This window comes from Euleptes europaea, chromosome 15, assembly GCF_029931775.1.
Source record: "Euleptes europaea isolate rEulEur1 chromosome 15, rEulEur1.hap1, whole genome shotgun sequence".
In the NCBI taxonomy this organism is placed as follows: domain Eukaryota; kingdom Metazoa; phylum Chordata; class Lepidosauria; order Squamata; family Sphaerodactylidae; genus Euleptes; species Euleptes europaea.
Window position 1 is genome coordinate 59,963,805 of NC_079326.1, and position 15,627 is coordinate 59,979,431.

General features: G+C 50.3%; 1 protein-coding gene across 1 annotated transcript in view; it reads right to left on the minus strand.

Moving 5' to 3' along the window:
* Nucleotides 1-12,133, minus strand: part of ABCA12 (ATP binding cassette subfamily A member 12) — a 101,741-nt gene extending 89,608 nt beyond the window's left edge. Inside the window, exons 1-2 of the mRNA XM_056861241.1 lie at nucleotides 12,065-12,133; nucleotides 3,223-3,316 (exon numbers count right to left, since the gene is read on the minus strand). Coding sequence (XP_056717219.1) covers nucleotides 3,223-3,316; nucleotides 12,065-12,133 — 163 coding nt within the window. The remainder of the gene's footprint in view (nucleotides 1-3,222; nucleotides 3,317-12,064) is intronic.
* Nucleotides 12,134-15,627: the final 3,494 nt, after the last annotated feature.

Here is a 15,627-nt window from a genome sequence, read left to right on the forward strand (position 1 = left end):
TGCAGGAGCCTCGTCATGGCTACACTGAATCCATCCCGTGAGCCCAGTGCTTGCAGGCAGCTCATGACCTTGGGAGGGGGAAATATCCCTTGAGCTCAGAGTTCTTGCTATGGACTATTCTGGGATGCCTCCTCCCATTCCTACATGCTAAATTCATTCCTCTACAAGTCATCACTCAGGTGTACATCAATATACCTAATTCTCAATATGGTCCCATTTGTGGAAATTTCCATTCGGAGAATGGAGCCATCTGTCAGCAATGCTGATTCTATGACCTTAGGCAGTTCATGAGAGGGAGGGCATCTTGGCCATCTTCTGGGCATGGAGTAGGGGTCACTGGGGGTGTACGTGGGGAGGTAGTTGTGAATTTCCTGCATTGTGCAGGGGGTTGGACTAGATGACCCTGGTGGTCCCTTCCAACTCTATGATTCCATGAATAGAAAAGACAGGTCTTTCTACAACCTGAGAAGAGCCCCAGGTTTCAGAAAAATCTGAAATAAAAAAATACATTGGGGGCTTAACCCCCCTTCAAATAATAGAAGCAGCTCCCATACCTTTAAGAAATTAATGACCTCTGAGATCTTAGCGGCCATTGTGGGGCTGCTAGGCAAACACAACAATATTGCCAAGCCTTCCTAGCCTTGGTTTCTGCAGAGCAAAGTTATGGGGTGGGGTGGGAAGAAGGAATGGACTGGGTGGCCAAATCAGCCCTAGAAAAGATCCTCCCCCCCCCCCATTATGTCCACTGAAAGAGGAGGAGGTAGGGTTGTCAGCTCCAGGTTGAGAAATACCTGGATATTTTGCAGGTGGAGCCTGAAGAGGGCAGGGTTTGGGGAGGAGAGGGACTTCAGTGGGGTATATTGCCATAGCATCCACCTTCCAAAGCAGCCATTTTCTCCAGGGGAACTGATCTCTGTCACCTGGAGATCAGCTGTAATGGTGGGATATCTCCAGCCACCACCTGGAGGTTGGCTACCCTATCAAGTGGCTTTGTCAGAATAGTTTATTTTACCTTTTAGATCCCAACGCGTTTTGCAATGAGCTTCATCAGGGGAATCAAATAAAATAAAGTTAAAATAGATACAACCACATCCATATAAATAATACGTAAATGTTGCAAGACCTGAGCAAGGCTGTCAAAGAGAGGACATTTTGGAGGACATTGATTCATAGGGTCGCCATGAGTCGGAAGCAACTTGATGGCACTTAACACACACATGATACAGGAAGTATTAACAGTTTATTACCTACAACTTCTATATATAGAACTCAAGATGAATAAAAGCTCTATATAAGAAAACGTATCAGAAACATCTCCCACCCTGGAGAAACAGAGGGGTTGGGCAGAGCTCAGTATAATGCTTAATAATAGAGTGTTTGCAAAAAACGGAACTCTATAAAAACACTCTATAAAGTTCTATAAAATTTTCCAAACAAACTAGATGAGAAAGTCTTATCAAATGGCCAATTTTAAACACTGTTTTGCAACTCCAAATGAAATGCTTCGTCAGTGTCTTCAGGCAGAAACCTTCCAGCTGCAGCTCCTCAAGACTGAAATCCCACACAGTTGCCAAGTCGTAAATTTTAACTTGTGTGACTTATCCGTATCAAAAAACTTATCAGAAATTTCTCCCACCCTAGGCAAACAGAGGGGTTGGGCAGAGAGCTCAGTATAACTTACAGCTAGGCTGATACTCCCATTTCACCCATTAAGGGATAAAGAAATCAATACTGCTTGATAATACCTGTGGAAGTAAAAAATACATGAGGCCCAAACTGCTCCTCTTCTATGAAAAATGTTGTTCTTGTTCAACAATACGTGTTTCTAACCAACTTGATTTTTTAAAAATATAAACCATAATATTTGGGCACCTAATAGCATATACTACACAAATGTCAAATTCATTAATTCATATTATGTTCCACCTGTAGGATTCTTGAATAACTTAGCTGAAAGGTCTCAAGAATTAATCTGCATACTTTGGTAGTTATATGGACCCTGATATAATTTGTGGCCAGGTCAAATGTAAAAAGTCCAGGCTCTGATTTATCATTAATGTATTATGTATTGGGGTGGTTGTATCTATTTTAACTGTATTTTATTAGATCTCCTGACGAAGCTCATCATGAAACATGTTGGGATCTAAAAGGTCAAATAAACTACTCTCCCTGGCATCTGGCTCCTCCTTTTTTTCTTCTGGTTTCCTCGGTCATGGAAGTCACCACAAAAAAATGCAATTTACACTGAAGCAAATTAAAGCCTTTAAGATATCCATAAGGGATAATATCATCCATTTTACCAAAGACTGAATGTCCGCATTGTCCGGAGAACACCCACTCCATCCAGTTACTAATCACAGACATTAGTTCGACATTAGTGCTAACTGCCAAAACTAGGGGTGCCACGTCCCTCTTTGCCACAGGTGGGAGGTTTATGGGGCGGAGCCTGAAGAGGGCGGGGTTTGGGGAGGGGAGGAACTTCAGTGCCATAGAGTCCAATGGCCAAAGCAGCCAATTTCTCCAGGTGAACTGATTATCGGCTGGAGATCAGTTGTAATAGCAGGAGATCTCCAGCTAGTACCTAGAGGTTGGCAAACCTGGCCAAAACACAAGCATTTTTTCCCAAGACCAGCTCCAAGACTTCTGCTGCCGTTACAGACCAACAGTTTAGAGGCAAGATGAAGCTCTAGATCTCAGCGGCAGCTTTGTCTTTTCTCAGGTTGCCCCCTGATGTCCCAGAAATGGATCTGGAGGGAGGGCCCATGGCTCAGTGGAAGAGACCCAGGTTCAGTCCCTGGCATCTCCAGTTAAAAGGATCAGGTAATCAGTGATGTGACCCAGAGCTGCCTCCAGTCTAAGCAGACAATGCTGACTGATGGACCGATGGTCTGATTCAGGATAAGGCAGCTTCATGTGTTCATATGATCCAGTGCCTGTAATGCCTCAGGGCACCCCTTCCCCACAACCATCTAGCAGGTGAAGAGAGGGAGAGGGCAGCTTATGCCACCCAAAAGAAATGGCTTTGCATGGCCCACACCAGCCACAGACATGGGGGCAACCAGACCCACAACCACATGAGACAATCATAACCCATGAAGATGGGACGAAATATGTGTTACAAACCAATGAACAATCCGTATGAAGACGTGGTTTCTCAGAGATGCATTCTTCTCTGGAGTGGCAGTGAAAACACAATGAGATAAAAAGAAACCCATTACTCACAATTTGGCTGAGCTTCTGGGGGGAAACTGAGTCGAATAATGGCCACTAGGATGAATGTGATTGCTGGCCAGGCGATTAATGTCAGTGACCAGAGCTGTGGAAGAGAGAAGAGAAGAGAAGAGAAGAGAAGAGAAGAGAAGAGAAGAGAAGAGAAGAGAAGAGAAGAGAAGAGAAGAGAAGAGAAGAGAAGGCAATGGGAGGCTGGTTTTAGTTCAGTTTTACTGTTATTTGTTAACATTTTAAAATATGCATCAATGAGCCAAGTAAAAATCACTCCAAGTTAGCTTCAGTTTTTGTGACAAACAAATAGCACACATATCTCATAATGTCTAATTTGGGTTCTGCTGAAACCTCCTTTTTTAAAATCCTGTAAATGATGACAGGAACAAAATAGTCATTTGCTGACATCTTTCCATTAGTCTTACTAAATTATTATTCCAAACTCAAATCCTGCAGAGGGTTCTCTAGGAAGAGTCAGCCTTTGAAGAGAAAAATGCACGTGAAACAAATTCTATAACCATTTTTATGTGTATTTATTAATTAAAAAATATGCTGCCTGTCCGGGCTCAAGGCAGCTCATGAACTAAAACAGGACAATAAAATCATATAATCACAGCATAAAAGCAAGTCTCAAAATGCACAGCATAAATATTGCCCAAGACAGCATAAAACAAACATTAAGCAGCTCATCCACTGAACAGTTCCTAGGCTGGGACAAGACCATAAAAACAGATTAAAAAGACAGACCCCACAAGTAAATGCTTGGGTAAAAAGAATTGTTTTGGCCTAGTGCCTGAAAGAGAGTAAGGTAGAGTCCAGAAGAGCCTCATGGGGAAAGGGGGGTTCCACAGACTACCTGAAAAATCCCTGCCTCCGGTCACCACCGACCAGAGAGCAGGGCTTGCCAGTAAATCTTAACTGGTGGAGGAGGGGAAGAGGTCCTTCACGTACCCCAGCTCCATCCATGCAGGGCCTTAAAGGTCAGCACCAGAACTTACACCAGAAACAGACAGGCAGTCATAGAATCAAAGAGTTGGAAGGGACCACACCGGCCATCTAGTCCAACCCCCTGCTCAATGCAAGATCAGCCTAGAACCGTGTTGGTGAACCTATGGCATGCGTGCCGGACTTGGCACGCCGAGCCCTCTCTGTGGGCACGCATGGGGGCTTTGAAGGGCTCAGCGCGGAGCCCTTGAAAACCCCCTCCCTTCCCTGGACTCTTCTGCCGGGCTTTGAAGGGCTCGGAGCCGTTCAAAGCCCCCCCCCTTCCCTGGACTCCCCGCCGCCCAGCTGGGAGGAAACCTCAGTATTCAGGTTAAATTGCAGTGTTGGCACTTTGCGATAAATAAGTGGGTTTTGGGTTGCAGTTTGGGCACTTGGTCTCTAAAAGGTTCGCCATCACTGGCCTAGAGCATCCCTGACAAGCGTTTGTCTAGCTGCCATTTGAAGACAGCCAGAGAGGGGGAGCTCACCACCTCCCTAGGCAGCCCATTCCACTGCTATTCTCATTGTAAAAAAAAATCCTAATATCCAGCTGGTATCTTTCTGCCTGTAAATTAAACCCATTATTGCGAGTCCTATGATCCTCTGCTGCCAACAGGAACAGCTCCCTGCCCTCCTCTGACAGCCCTTCAAATACTTCAAGAAAGCAATCATGTCCCCCCTCAACCTCCTCTTCTCGACTGAACATTTCCAACCCCCTCAGCCTTTTCTCATAGGGCTTGGTCTCCAGGCCCCTGATCATCCTCGTCGCTCTCCTCTGCACCCACTCCATTCTGTCCACATCCTTTTTGAAGTACGGCTTGACCAATGCGGTGTGTACAGTGGGACTATGACATCTTACGATTTGGATGTTATGCACTGGATGTAATGCAGATAGGGTTGCCAAACTCCCGCTGGCAGTGTGGGATCCCTTGTTTTGACACCCTCCCCCCCCCATGTCATTCATGACATTCAACTAGCCAGCACGTGTATCACCCGCCCCCCCAAGCCACACCCCCAAAAGCTCCTGCCGGTGGAGCGAAGGGACCTGGCAACCCTATCTAAGGTACAGCCAGATGTCACAGGTAGAGTGACCGGTTCCTTAGCCCACTCCCACTGTCATGGCCATTGAGTGTGGCAGCCAGCGCCTGTGGAGCAAGACGAGGCTGCCAGCCTTCAGGCGAGGAGTGAAAGCGCCCCAAAGCGGAAGGGGGGAGGGGGAATCAGCTGCAGAAGTAGCTTCCCGGCTCCTATGGAAAACAGAACTGCCTACAGACGCAGAATAAGGAGATCCAACCCCTCAGTTGGGAAATAGAAAGGACCACTTTTATTTAATTGTTTATTTCCATTGATCGGAGGGGATCTCTTGTTTTGTGCATCCCTGCATTTGCGGACGAGGCTGCCGCGGCTCTGACCCTCGAGCTGTCACACGGGTACGGCTCAGGCTCCTGTTTGCCGAGTCTTCATGCTGCTTGAGGGGGGTTAAGGCTACACCACTTCCTGTCCCCCTAGCCACAGGGTCTGTGACAATGACCCCACCCAAGGGCTGCCTGTCCCAGGGCCATGAAGGCATCGAGGCCCCAGGCCCGGCCCGAGGATTAACCCGGCTGTCACCATCCCATCTATCGCCGAATGATGCCCCAGGGGGGGCCTCACCGAAGCTGCACTGTGTACCAGTCAAGCAACGTGACTGGCATTACTAGCAGCAACGTGGAATACCAGCGCCAAGGCATTACTGAAACTGGTGGATTCTTAGGGTTACCAACCTCCAGGTACTAGCTGGAGATCTCCTGCTATTACAACTGATCTCCTGCCAATAGAGATCAGTTCACCTGGAGAAAATGGCCACTTTGGCCATTGGACTCTATGGCTTCGAAGTCCCTCCCCTCCCCAAACCCCACCTCCCTTGGCTCCACCCCAAAAACTTCCCGCTGGTGGCGAAGAGGGACCTGGCAACCCTATGGACTCTGCCTTACCCTTTTCAGAGTAGAGCAGGCGAAAAAACCATCTGGGCTTGTGCTGACCTACTGGGGGGGGGATTCCTACTCAGCCCCCAGATGGGTGACCAACCTGCACCCACTCTTAAACAAAGGGAGGGTGGGTGTCTCCCTTGCCAATGGTCAAAAAGAGGAGTGGGTGGGGCTGAAGCCTGCTGTGATATAGGCTTCCTCCCCCTCCCACAAATCCATCACAATGAAAGCAACCTCCCACACCCAGCCCTACTGGGCAGGCCCGGCTTCAGTGGGGCCACGACACGGAGGGTGGGCCGCCTGGCTGTGACTGCTGGACTGACCGGTCTCAGGGTAGAACGGCGGCCCCGTGACTGAAGCCTGTGCTCTGCCCCTGTAATCACAAACCTCTGAGTGGAATGAAATGTCTTCCGCTGATTTCAACCACCGGGGCTGTCAATGTCATTCCAGGCGCACAACGCTTCTGCTACGCCCAGGGGCTTTGGTTCCACTCCGAGAGCAATTCTGCTCCTCCCAGGGGCTGTCGTTCCACTCTAGGGGTTGTCGTGCCGGGCCCAGAATATATCTGCCACTCCCAGGGGCTTTCATTCCAGTCCAACAACACTCACACTACTCCCAGGTAGGGTTGCCAATCTCCAGGTGGTGGCTGGAGATCTCCTGGGATTGCAACTGATCTCCAGGCAATAGAGAATAGTTCACCTGCAGAAAAAGGCCGCTTTGGAAGGTGGACTCTATGGCATGAAACCCCGTGGAAGCCCCTCCCCTCCCCAAACCCTATCCTGCTCAGGCTCCACCCCCCAAAATCTCCAGGTATTTCCCAACCCAGAAGTGGCAACCCTACTCCCAGGTGCCATCATTCCAGGCTAGAGTTGCCACCAGTGGGAGGTTCTTGGGGCGGAGCCTGAGGAGGCCAGGGTTTAGGGAGGGGAGGGACTTCAGTGCCATAGAGTCCAACTGCCAAAGCGGCCATTTTCCCCAGGTGAACTGAGGGCTACTGATTCCCCAAAGAAGCCTGTGGTGAATCTGAGCCGACCACAAGGTGACCTCTGCCTCCAGGTGCCATCTGTTGCTGTCTTGAATTGGTGCTTCAAACGGGGCCTTCTCCATCATGGCTCCGTTCTGATGGGAATGGGGTGGTTTAAGAGGGCATTTGCAAAGCCCCCTCTGCACTCCGAGCAGATCACAACTGTGACATCTTTTATCGTCTGGAAGCTGCATCTTGCTGTTTCAGAGACCCCAGAACTTCTCACCTGCGTGTTCTGGGGGCTTCTTCCACGGCTGAAAACAGTGAGCGGTAGTGTGAAAATCAATTTCAGCTAAGAAAAAGCCTCTCTGGAGATTTTCTCAGCTTGGCCAAAATAGAGCACAGAAGTCCATTTTACTCAGGAAGTTTAAAAAAAGGATTCCTTGACACATTTTGGCCGGTCCCATTGAAACTAGTGCTGAAACTAAAGAGGGTGGGTGGGTGGGTGGGTGGGTGGGGGGAAGCAGAGGATGCTTTTTCATGAGCCCTTTTACCCCCAGCCAAACGCTGCCCTCATTTGGGACACTAGAAGTGGGAGGGGCTGTGGCTCAGTGGTAGAGCATCTGCTTGGCCTACAGAAGATCCCAGGTTCAATCCCAGGCATCTCCAGCTAAAAGGACCAGGCAGTAGGTGGCGTGAAAGACCTCTGCCTGAGGACCAGGAGAGCTGCAGCCAGTCTTGAGTGGGCACTGCTGAGCAGGCAGGACCAGTGATCCAGTATAAGGCAGCCTCTGGAGCTCGCAAGTGAGGGAGGGACAAGATGGGGCGGGCCTCTTCTGCCAAGGCAATTGGACTGAGGCTCCCTACCTGGCTCAGCCACCCCATACGGAGCTGCTTGCAACAGAACCGGGCTGAGGGATGAGCAGCCAGGCGGGCAACATCAACCTCTGAAGGCGGACGCTGCCCCTCCGCCCTCCCTCACTTTCCAAAGAGTGTGCCTTTGGATGCAACCCCAGAGGCACCTCCCCCTTCAGCAGCAATTAGTCAGGTGTAACCTGGGCAGGATGGCAGCTGGATCAAGGCAAGCGGCTCAGCTGAAAGTACAGCCAGGCAATGAGGCTGCCAGGGCGCGGGGCGGGACAGCGTGCCAACCCCACCTGCCTCAGAGGCACAAGGCCCCTGCCTGATTACTAGGGTTGCCAGCTCTGGGTAGGGAAATACCTGGAGATTGTTGGGGGGGAGCCTGAGGAAGGAGGGATTTGAGGAGGGGCAGGTCTTCAATGCCATAGAGTCCAATTGCCAAAGCAGCCATTTTCTCCAGGGGAACTGATCTCTATCGGCTGGAGGTCACTTATAATAGTGGGAGCTCCAGCTAGTACCTGGAGGTTAGCAACCCTAGTAATTACAGAGCCACCAAGGCCAAATGGCTGTATTATCGTCCCCGTACCCCCCAGCCAAGGTATCACACAGTGGAGAAAAAGAAATCCTGGGAATGGCTCTGCAGCAGCATATAGGAACAGGGGGGTTTCAAGGGGGGGTTTCCCATGCTTAAAACTTCCAATTATGTAAAATTCTGATGGCACCTCTACATTTTGTAGAGGTGTGGGGTCTGCCAGGGTGGGTCTGGCAGAGGGGGGAACCCAGAGGTTAAAAACTGAAAATGTTTTTAAGGTAAAGATATGCCAAGGAAAAGTCCATGGGGGGTCGTGTTGCCTGTGAAGGGCCCTCTCAAGGCACCTGGGCTACCTCCAACTGCGGAACAAACACAAGTTTAAACTCTGTTCATAATAACAACAGAGGGTATCCAACGTGTATGTCCCTAATGGGGTCACATAAAACGTATAAAATACTAACATTCACGACCAATCTCTACAGAAGACAGTACACTGAAACTCAGTGGGGTATATGGACGGGGTGTCAAGAGCTGAAAGACTTTGGGGTGGGCGGCAGGCAGCCCCCGGAGGCAGAGGGCTAAATCTGATGTCAACAGTGTGAGAATCCCCCCCTCACACACACACACAGATCCCTCATATATAGGATTGCCAGGTCCCTCTTCGCCACCGGCAGGAGGTTTTTGGGGCAGAGCCTGAGGAGGGCAGGGTTTGGGGAGGGGAGGGCCATTTTCTCCAGGTGAACTGATCTCTCTCAGCTGGAGATCAGTTGTAATGGCAGGAGATCTCCAGCTACTACCTGGAGGTTGGCAACTCTATCCTGGGTGCTGCTGCTTGGGATGGAAAGTAGCCCGCTAGCTGGGGGGGGGGCTTTCGGGGGGGGCTTTGCACCTGCATTCAAACCAGCCAGCTTGCTTTAATCCCCAGGTAGCTTCAGCAGGAACAAGACAAGGCCAGCAGGTTTGAGGGGGGATGGCTTCCCTTTTCCCGTGCATACTGGCCACCTGGTTCTCCCTGGTTGCGGCAGCACCACTTGGGGGGGGCAGGCATGGGGGGGAGGAAGAAGAGCTTTTTTCTGTTCAGGCTTGATTACTTTCGTCCCGGGCTGCATCAGCGCTGCTAGGGAGAAGACCCAGGCGGCAGGTTTGGGCAGTCTTTGTTTGCCTTCTCCTCTTCAGGCCAGCTGGCTTCTTCCAGGGCTGGGCTGTGGAGTGCCCCCACGGCCAGAGCAAGCCAACTGGCCAGTGTGGCAGTGGGCCTTTCTGTCTCCTGCCTCCCACTGCCCCAGGCCAAACGGGTTGGAAGGGAGGATAATGGCCACGGCCTGGGGCAGCAGCTGACATTAAGAAGCGAAGATCCGTGTCCCGTGGCTTCCACGGCCTCTGGAGACAGTCAGAAGAAGAAGAATTGGTTTTTAAATGCCTATTTTCTATACCTTTTAAGGAGTCTCAAAGTGGTTTACAATCTCCTTCCCTTCCTCTACCCACAGCAGACACCTTGTGAGGTAGGTTGGACTGAGAGAGCTCTAAGAGAACTGTGACTGGCCCAAGGTCACCCAGCAGATGGGGAGGAAACCAATCCGGTCCACCAGATTAGAGTCCACCGCGCATGTGGAGGAGTGGGGTATCAAACCCAGTTCTCCAGATCAGAGTCCACTGCTCCAAACCACTGCTCTTAACCACTACACCACACTGGCTGTCAATGTGCTTAGGATGAGGCATCTTGTCGCTAGACTTTATGATGGAAGAAGAGTTGGTTTTTATACCCCGATGTTCTCTGCCTTTAAGGAGTCTCAAACCTTCCTCTCCCCCTAGCAGACACCTTGTGAGGTAGGCGGGGCTGAGAGAGTTCTAAGAGAACTATGACTGGCCCCAGGTCACCCAGCAGGCTGCATGTGGAGGAGTGGGGAATCGAACCTGGTTCTCCACATTAGCTTCTGCCGCTCCTAATCACGATGCCATACTGGCTCAATCAGAACTCTCCAGGCCCATCCAAAGCCCTGCTGGGAACAAGCTGCTCCCGGCCTCACCCACTTCCCAAAAATGCTCAGTGGCCACAGCGGAAAAGGTGTTCATGGGTGCCCGGGGTCTATGTGCTGGGGAGCCCTGGACTTGACACTCCAGAGCGAGTGGAACAAGCAAGTCCCTTTGCTGAAAAGCTTCCAAGGAGCTGCTGAACGATGTCCTTGAAAACACAGCCCTTTATACATCCAAACACAAATCCAAACACATACACATTCTTGCACTTAGCTGTCGCTGTACACTGAAAATAAGGGTCACACCGTTTCCACAGACATGAGCAAAAAAGGGAACTATGGCTCCTCCTGGGCCTGACCAGTTTCTACCGCTCCCCAATTGGCTCAGGGCGCCATGAATCTAGCGCTGCACACGGGGGCATCTCACCACAAGGTGAAAAGGAACGGTGTTAGACCCGTATGGCATGAAATAGAGGCAGTGTGGCTGTGACTTTAAAAAAAAGAACCCCTGTTAAATGGGCCATTGCACATTCCTTCTATTGGTTTTTAATTTTGTTAATTTACAACAGCATCTGTCAGTAACCTGCGAGTATTTTATCTGGAACAGATCTGATTTTCACGTGAAGTGGAGTGAGGTGGGAGAACGGGCCGCGCTCACGCCAGACTGCACGTGGAGAACATCAGTTTTGAATCCCCCCCCCCAGGTATCAACAACTCCCCACAAATGAAGGCCTGGTGAATGTGCTACGGGAGGGAGATGAGTTCTGCAGCCCAGCCCTCCGCACCCCGTGCTGGTCTTCCCGTTTGTGGTGGGAAATGCATGCTGCCGTCTGCTGAGGGGCAGCACATCCGCTCACGTCAGCCTCCTTCCCCTGCAGGTGGAGACCAGGCCGGAGCCAGGACAACCCCTCCACCAGCTCCGGCAGTGAGCCGGCCCAGAGCATCCCCTTCTGGACCAGGCAAGAGCAGCCGAGGGACAAGATGCGGCCTCCGGCAGCACCGTGGCTCAGTCAGGCCAATAGTCTTCTCCATCAATAGGACCAAAAGGCATGCTTTTCAGTAAACTCCCCACCCTTGTTTATTTTTTATTTATTTCTTAGATTTATACCCCACCACTTCCTCGACAAGCAAGGCTCAGCGTGGTGTAGTGGTTAAGAGCAGTGGTTTGGAGCAGTGGACTCTGATCTGGAGAACCGGGTTTGATTCCCTACTCCTCCACATGAGCGGCGGAGGCTAATCTGGTGAAGCGGGTTCGATTCCTCACTCTTCCACATGAAGCCTCCTGGGTGACCTTGGGCTAGTCACAGATCTCTTCGAGCTCTCTCATCCCCACCTACCTCACTGGGTGTCTGTTGTGGGGAGGGGAAGGGAAGGTGATGGTAAGTCGGGTTTGATTCTCCCTTAAGTGGTAGAGAAAGTCGGAATATAAAAAACCAACTCTTCTTCTTCCAACAAAATAAAATACAATTTGACAGACCATCTTAAGTGCAACAACAACAACAATAAATATATAGTGCAGTTTAAGCCATGGGCTTCACAAGATGGAGTCTTCCTTACTCACCGGTTGCCTCCTGACACTCAGCCAGTTCTTCCACAGCAGGACCCGCAAGTGCTGGAAGAGCGAAGCCATCCTCGGAAGGACTCGAGCAGCACAACCCAGCCGGGCTCCTCTTTCCAGCCACAACCTTTAAGCTGGAACCCAGCAAAACTTGTAGCACTCGGCAAATGAGCCAACTTTCGGCAGCATCGCTCCCAGGCAGCCGCGCATCCACCTGCCTTCTCCTCCGCACACCACCTTGGCGCTTGTACAACTCCAACCGCTCCTAGCAAAGGCAACAGGTTCTTCCTCCCGTGATGAAGGAACAGGAACGGCAGCAGCCTGTACCGGCTTGCATTAATTAAAACCTGCTGCCTTTTCCTCTTTGCAAGCGTGATAAAATGGGTGGCATCCCCAAAAGATGCTCCTGCTGAAATAAAAGCAGCATGCCTTCCCCCCAGTTGGGAAACTCCCCACCAGCCTACACATATTGCCTGCAGAAGAAGCGTCATAAAAGAAATGAACAAAGATCCGGCTTGCTGAGCCAGTATAGCCGGTCTGGTTCTCCCCCCCCCCCCCCACCCTGCTTTAATATGCACAAATTGCCTGGGAGGAATATGAAGCAGGAATGGGCATCATTTCAGGAAAGGTAGAAAGACATTAAGGGTTTGTCTTAAGCAAAAGGTAGCAAACAGGGCCTTTCAAAGAGGGCAGGCCACGTAGACAGAGGCCGGGAGGTTCTGGATCCTTCCTGGATGCTCCCATTTTGTGCCTGAGCAGATGCTGGTTCATCCAGCCAGGCCTCTGACCCCACCGCTCTGCTACAAAGATGGGGGGGGGCAGGTGGGAAAGGCATGGAAAGGGCGCCGTCTCCTGCTAGCGCTGCTGGCCCCAGGGAAAGAGTAGGGGGGGGGCTATTTCACACTGAAAGTGAAGTACTTACAAATAGAGCTGCTCAGTTTGTGAGCAACTGAGAGCTTGAAGAGAAGTCAGCAACACGACTTGAGCATCGCTTTCCCCTCTGCTGTCGGCCACAGGGAGATGATACAGGCAGCATGGATCTAACAACTGGTTCCAAACATAATCCTTGTTGCTCAAATCCAAGCTTGTATATGCCAAAGGACAAGGGGGATTCCTGCAGACGCAGGGTTCTCGGTTTATTTCCAAGGACAAGGCAGGTGAAGAAAACCGACTAAACAAGAAACTGACAAGTGGAGGGACTTATCCAAGAAATATCGTGCAAAACTGTGAGGACAGAGAGACAGAGGAGAAGCAGCAGCAGTAGAATGCATCAGAATTATTAACCAAAGACAAAAACAAAGCTCACAAGACTTTAGTCAAAGGAAGCAGAGGGGGGAAGAGACTAAGCATTAATTTTAAAAAATAATTCCTGAATATTGAAAAATAAGTTCATATAGTATTATCATCTCTCTTTTATATACTTAAATGTCCCCCCCCCCCGGACACCTTTTTGAAACAATATAACGAAGAGATTGCTAATCATTCATATATGCCATTTCGGCGACATCCTCCTCTGCTCCCCATTTTTAAAGAAGAATATATCAGTAGAACTTTTGTAGACATCTGGTGTCAGACAAAGGACAAAAAAAGGTGAAGCTTTGTAGGCTATCACCCCCCCCCCCCCGGACATTCTGCTCAGGAGGAAATCCCGCAACTAGGCAGGCAACATCTATGTTTCAAAAAAAAGACCTCCACCTCTATCGAGCAGTCGGGGAATGATGGGAGCAATTACAGGAGTGACGGAAGCCACGTCGGCCCCTCCTGCCCCAGCTATTTGCTGAGCCAGGCAGCCCCACCCCACCCCACCCCGGGCCTAACTCATGTTTGGTTTGATAGTGAGTTCGGGCCAAGCTGTTCTCTCTTGAGGACATCATTATGTTTGCCACCACAGGAGTCTGCCTTAAGCCAGGAGGAAGGGCAGGGTACAAATATTTTGAAAGATAACTATTAAAATTTTTAAAAGAACTGATTAAAATAGTAGCTACGTACAAGAGCAGGGTCGAGGTGTTCTTCAGAGCATTTAGTTTCAGTCTGTACTGTGACCTGTTCTTTTACCTTTGTATGGCGTTTTCACGGCATGCTCGGGTCATTTTAAACCCCAATAACCTTGCTGTGCCACGCCCCAGAAACCACCTGGTTTCACTTCTGGGAACTTAAGTGGGGGAACATAAGAACACAAGAAAGTCCCTGCTGGATCAGACCCAGGCCCATCGTGTCCGGCAGTCTGTTCACACAGGGGCCGACCAGGGGCCTCTAGGAAGCCCCCAAACAAGATGACTGCAGCAGCACCATCCTGCCTGTGATACACAGCACTGCATATAATAGGCCTGCTCCTCTGATCCTGGAGAGAATAGGGGTGCATCATGACCCCAGACTGGATGGGATTTGTTTAAGATGCACTCAGAGGTTTGTAAGTTGTCACCCTTTAATTGGGTTTCTTTTTGTTCCATATCACAAAAGAAAAAGCAGCCGAGCACTAGAAATTCAGTCAGAATGTCTGGCTTTCCAATTTCACAAGGGGAAAAAGGGGACCTTATGTTGTGATTTGTAAAGTTTAGTAGCTAAAAGCACAGAGATTTGATTGTGTTAAAAGCTTAAAGGTCACCTCACAAGCAGTTACACAACCAAGTCTTTCCTTCGTCCCAGCATGCCTCTTGTTATGTTATCTGTGGCAGATTGGCCGGCCGTTACTTAGGAACATTGGCTTGGATCAAGGGAAAGAGCTCTTTTGGATCTTCCCGTTCCTTTCCATGCTCTGGGTTTAAGCTTCCAGTGCTAAGCCAATAGCCGGAGATGGACCCCAACACACTGCTTGCAAGATGCAGTTGAACTGACAAATCTGCCTAGCCTCCCCCCCCCCCCCCAGTTCTTATTCACACCTCTCCACCCCGTGACTGCCATTTTGCTAAGGCACACATTTATGAAAACCAGTCGTGGCAAAGCCTGGTGCCGTTGGGGCGTTCTGGCCTGCCGTTCAGAGTCCTACTGCTGTGAAAGAAGGAAATCTGGTCGCCCTGAAGCTCAAGGGCCGGGCCACTCCGCCACACCTGTCTGCTGTACTGCGGGAGAAGCGCAGCCCTGGCAAGTGGAAGGGAGACGCTGCTGCTAGTGGGAGCAAAGAAGCGCCCCTCGCTTGGATGCCCACCCTGACGCACTGACAAGCTGAAGAGGCAGCAGAGACAGGATCTGCCGCCACCCCGCCCAGGCAGACACGCACAGGCCAGCCGGTTCTCGGAAAAGAGCGACTGTCTGTCTGCGAACGTTCGGTTGCTTAATTTCTCACCTTGATTCCTTGACTTGTTTAAAGCCGGCATAAACGTGTGCCCTGGATTCCCAAAGTACCTGACTGCCAGAAAAATTGCCCAGAATTCAGAGAGTTGTTTTGATAACATTGTTCATGATGTAATTTGAAAATCTCTGTGTGTGCGTGGCAACTCAGAAGTAAGCATGGATGCTGCTGGTATATTTAGCTCTGCATTGACTCCATCTCTTAGAATCATAGAGTTGAAAGGGACCACCAGGGTCATCTAGTCCAACCCCCTGCACAATGCAGGAAATTCACAACT